The sequence below is a fragment of the Cebus imitator genome, unplaced genomic scaffold (assembly GCF_001604975.1).
Source record: "Cebus imitator isolate Cc_AM_T3 unplaced genomic scaffold, Cebus_imitator-1.0 Scaffold15, whole genome shotgun sequence".
In the NCBI taxonomy this organism is placed as follows: Eukaryota; Metazoa; Chordata; class Mammalia; order Primates; family Cebidae; genus Cebus; species Cebus imitator.
In genome coordinates this window covers 6,996,606-7,001,043 of record NW_016107330.1, presented here as the reverse complement: position 1 = coordinate 7,001,043, position 4,438 = coordinate 6,996,606, and the positions used below count along the sequence as shown (strand labels likewise).

The 4,438-nt window shown below is 43.0% G+C and overlaps 1 protein-coding gene across 1 annotated transcript in view; it reads left to right on the top strand.

The window, feature by feature from the left end:
- FBXO42 (F-box protein 42) overlaps positions 1–4,438 on the top strand; it is a 92,858-nt gene that overhangs the window by 32,014 nt on the left and 56,406 nt on the right. Inside the window, exon 2 of the mRNA XM_017505270.2 lies at positions 797–1,063. Coding sequence (XP_017360759.1) covers positions 814–1,063 — 250 coding nt within the window. The 5' untranslated portion in view covers positions 797–813. The remainder of the gene's footprint in view (positions 1–796; positions 1,064–4,438) is intronic.

Below are 4,438 nucleotides of genomic sequence, written 5' to 3'. Positions count from 1 at the left end.
GAGTAGCCGGGACTACAGGCACGCGCCACCATGCCCAGCTAATTTTTTGTATTTTTAGTAGAGACGGGGTTTCACCATGTTGACCAGGATGGTCTCGATCTCTTGACCTGGTGATCCACCCGCCTCGGCCTCCCAAAGTGCTGGGATTACAGGCTTGAGCCACCGCGCCCGGCCAATTTTTTTTGTATTTTTTAAAGTAGAGATGGGGTTTCACTGTGTTAGCCAGGATGGTCTTGATCTTCTGACCTTGTGCTCCGTCTGCCTCAGCCTCCCAAAGTGCTGGGATTACAGGCATGAGCCAGTGCACCCAGCCCGGTGCTGGGATTACAGGCATGAGACACTGTGTCTGGCCAAAAAACTTATTTTTTAACCCATATTCTCAGAATGTTATTACTTTTTGCAGGACCCAGAGTTAGTTTTTTCTTCAAAGTTTAGGTCTTATAGATCACTGTTCTTGGCCAACAAGGCTGGATGCTCTTCTCTTGCTGTCAGTTAGATCTTTGAGTTAGAGGAATTGTTGGAAAACGAGTTTTCTGGTTTATGGTTATACCAGAACTTAGCTGCCATTATGATTTTCAGTAAAGAGAAAAAATGTAATCAGAGGCCTTTGGGGATGGGCTTGGTATTTGAGCTGTACCTGTCAAATTAGGGTGGCTCACAAACGGTGTAGGAAAGTGAAGAGCAGATTTTACACTGAGAGTGGAAACGAAATTATGAAGAGCTTGGATGTGCATGCCTGAATTGTTTTTGAGTTTCTGACAGTGGGATACTGATACTTGTGTTTTACCTATTACAGCTGTTGAGTGGAATGTCATGGCCAGCTCCTCGGACAGTGAAGATGACAGTTTCATGGCTGTGGACCAAGAAGAAACTGTGCTGGAAGGGACAATGGAGCAAGATGAGGAGCCCCACCCAGCATTGGAGGCTGAGGAGACTCGACATAATAGGTCCATGTTGGAGCTGCCAGAAGAGGTTTTGGAGTATATCCTGTCCTTTCTCTCACCATATCAGGAACACAAAACTGCAGCCCTTGTCTGCAAACAGTGGTATCGACTCATCAAAGGTACTGTGGAAAGGAGAAAGTTTTATTTATTGATTTCAAATTTCATTGATTTATTTTTAGACTCCAAATTTAGTTTTTTTCTTCCCTTAAATGTATTATGGTTATAAAATCTAGCATTAGATGATACTACATTTTCCTTTTTTTCTTACCCTGGTGAGCCACTGCATCTGGCCAGTAAATGCAGGATTAAAGATTCATATTCAGGCAATCTGGCTTTAGAGTCTATGCTCTTATTAAGGCTGCATATTGTCTCTGAGTAGCTACTTTTAGCAACTGTGTTCTTTTGAAAAGCTTTTGTCACTTGAATTTTATCTCTAAACTGCAAAGACCCTATGTACATCCTTTACTTTTTAAAATATGTTTCTTGGCTGGGTGCGGTGGCTCACACCTGTAATCCCAGCATTTTGGGAGGCTGAGGCAGGTGGATCACCTGAGGTCAGGGGTTTGAGACCAGCCTGGCAATGTGGTGAAACCCTGTCTCTACTAAAAGTACAAAAAGTTGCTGGGCATGGTGGTTAGCACCTGTAATCCCAGCTGTTCGGGAGGGTGAGGCAGGAGAATTGCTTGAACCCGGGAAGCAGGGGTTGCAGTGAGCCGAGATTGCACTGCTGCACTCCAGCTTGGGTGACAGAGTGAGACTCTGACTCAAATTAAAAATCAAGTTTCAGCTGGGCGCCATGGCTCACACCCATAATCCCAGCACTTTGGGAGGCTGAGGCGGGCAGATCATGAGGTCAAGAAATCGAGACCATCCTGGCCAACATGGTGAAACCCCGTCTCTACTAAAAATACAAAAATTAGCCAGGCGTGGTGGTGCATGCCTGTAGTCCCAGCTACTCGGGAGGCTGAGGCAGGAGAATTGCTTGAAACCGGAAAACGGAAGTTGCAGTGAGCTGGGATAGTGCCACTGCACTTCAGCCTGGCGACAGAGCGAGACTGTCTCCAAAAACAAACAAAAAACAAAAAACAACTTTCTCTTTTTTTCATCCTTTTCCTAATAAGGATTTCAACTTTTTGCTAAATGTTTATGTTGCTAGCCATGCTGTATTTTTAATTAGCAGAAAGCAGTTATTGGCTTCATTGCATCTTAAGTGGAAAGGGCCCATTTTTTTTGTTTGAAGATGATCAGTCGAGTCATTTTTGATCAAAGCAAGTATTGTCTTGATGTGTTCTTTCCTGGGGGAATAAGGCAGCCAAAGATATAACAGAGAACAACCTTTAGATCAGAATCAATCAGCTTTAAAATATTTTCCTTGCATCAAGGTGGTTCTTATGGGGAGGGGAGTCCTTGTCAACTCCCAAAGTCCACCTAGAGGGCTAAGGACCAGCTGTGTTGAAACTGCTCTGTGGGCCCTGTGCTCATTTATTATAACTGCTAATACTGGCACACACAACCTGCTTCTGTATTCTGAGTTAATGGGCTCTTCAGGAGAGATTGGCTCCCTGCCCTGTGGAAATACATGGTTTCACTTCTCAAATAAAGGGAGGAAAACCACAGATAAGGGACTGTGAAATCAAATATATGAATTTATCCTTAGGTTTTCTTTGGCAGTCTTTTATGTTTTTAAAGAGAGAAGAATCCTACCCTAATGGTCACAGTCTTAGATCGATCTTTCTGGCAGAAGTCACTGAGGAGATAGTTTTGTTTGTTTGTTTTTAAGTTTAATAGACTCTTTTTTTTTTTTTTTAATAGCACGTTTAGGTTCACAGCAAAATTGAGCAGGAGAAACAGATTTCTCTGAGCAGGTGCGGTGGCTCACGCCTGTAATCCCAGCACTTTGGGAGGCTAAGGTGGGCAGATCACCTGAGGTCAGGAGTTCAAGGCCAGCCTGGCCAATATAGTGAAACCCCATCTCTACTAAAAATACAAAAATCAACTAGGCATGGTGGTGGGCACCTGTAGTCCCAGCTACTCGGGAGGCTGAGGCAGGAGGATCGCTTGAACTTAGGAGGCAGCGGTTGCAGTGAGCTGAGATCAAGCCATTGCACTTGAGCCCGGGTGACAGAGTGAGACTCCGTCTCAAAAAAAGAAACCGATTTCTCATGTACCCCCTACCCTGACACATGTATAGCCTCTTCCCTACCAGAGTGGTACATATGTTACAATTGAGGAACCTATACTGAAACATTGTATTATCAACATCCCCCACCAGAGTGGTACATATGTTACAATTGATGAACCTATACTGAAACATTGTTATATCCCAAGTCTAAAGGCTGGAATGCAGTGATGCAGTCTTGGCTCACTGAACCTCTGCCTCTCAGGTTCAAGTGATTCTCCTACCTCAGCCTCCTGAATAGCTGGGACTATAGGCATGCACCACCACACCCAGATAATTTTTGTATTTTTTGTAGAGACAGGTTTCATGATGTTGGTCAGGCTGGTCTTGAACTCCTGATTTTGTGATCTGCCCACCTTGGCTTCCCAAAGTGCTGGGATTACAGGTGTGAGCCACCACGCCCAGCTTCCTCCTTATTTTTTGAGATAGGGTCTTGTTCTGTTGCCCAGACTGGAGTGCATTGGTGTGGATTTTGGCTCACTACAACCTCCACCTCCCAGGTTCAAGTGATCCTCCCACCTCAGCCTCCAGAATAGCTGAGACCACAGGTGCTCACCATCATGCCTGGGTACTTTTAAAGAATTTTTTTATAATGACAGGATCTTGCTGTTACCCAGGCTGGTCTCAAACTCCTGAGCTCAAGTGATTTTCCTGTCTTAGCAAAGTGTTAGGATTACAGGCGTGAGCCACTGTGCCCAGCTGCCTCCATTTCTTTTCATGATTTGTTAGCTTTTTTTTTGTTACTGCTTAGTAATATTTCATTGTCTAGATGCATTGCAGTTTGTTTACCTGTTCACTTACTAAAAGGGTATCTTGGTTGCTTCCAAGTTTTTACAATTATGAATAAAGCTGGTGTAAACATTTTTGTCCAGGTTTTTATGTGGACATTATTTCTCAGCTCCTTTGGGTAAATACCAAGGTGCACAATTGCTGGATCATATGGTAAGAGGATGGTTAGTTTTGTAAGGAACTGCCAAACTGTTTTTTGAAGTGATTGAACCATTTTGTACTCCCACTGGCAGTGAATGAGAGTTCTTGTTGCTCCACATTCTCACCAGCATTTGTAGTAGTAGCTGGGATTTTCATCATTCTCATAGATGTGTAGTGGTATCTCATTTTAATTTGCATTTCCCCGTTGACATGATATAGAGCATATTTTCATGTGCTTATGTGTTATCCATATATCTTCTTTGAAGTGTCTGTTTAAGGTCTTTGACCCATATTTATTTCTGCATATATATTTTAAATATATACGTATACACACACATACAGATTTATGTAGATATAGATATATATATTTATTTTATTTTATTTT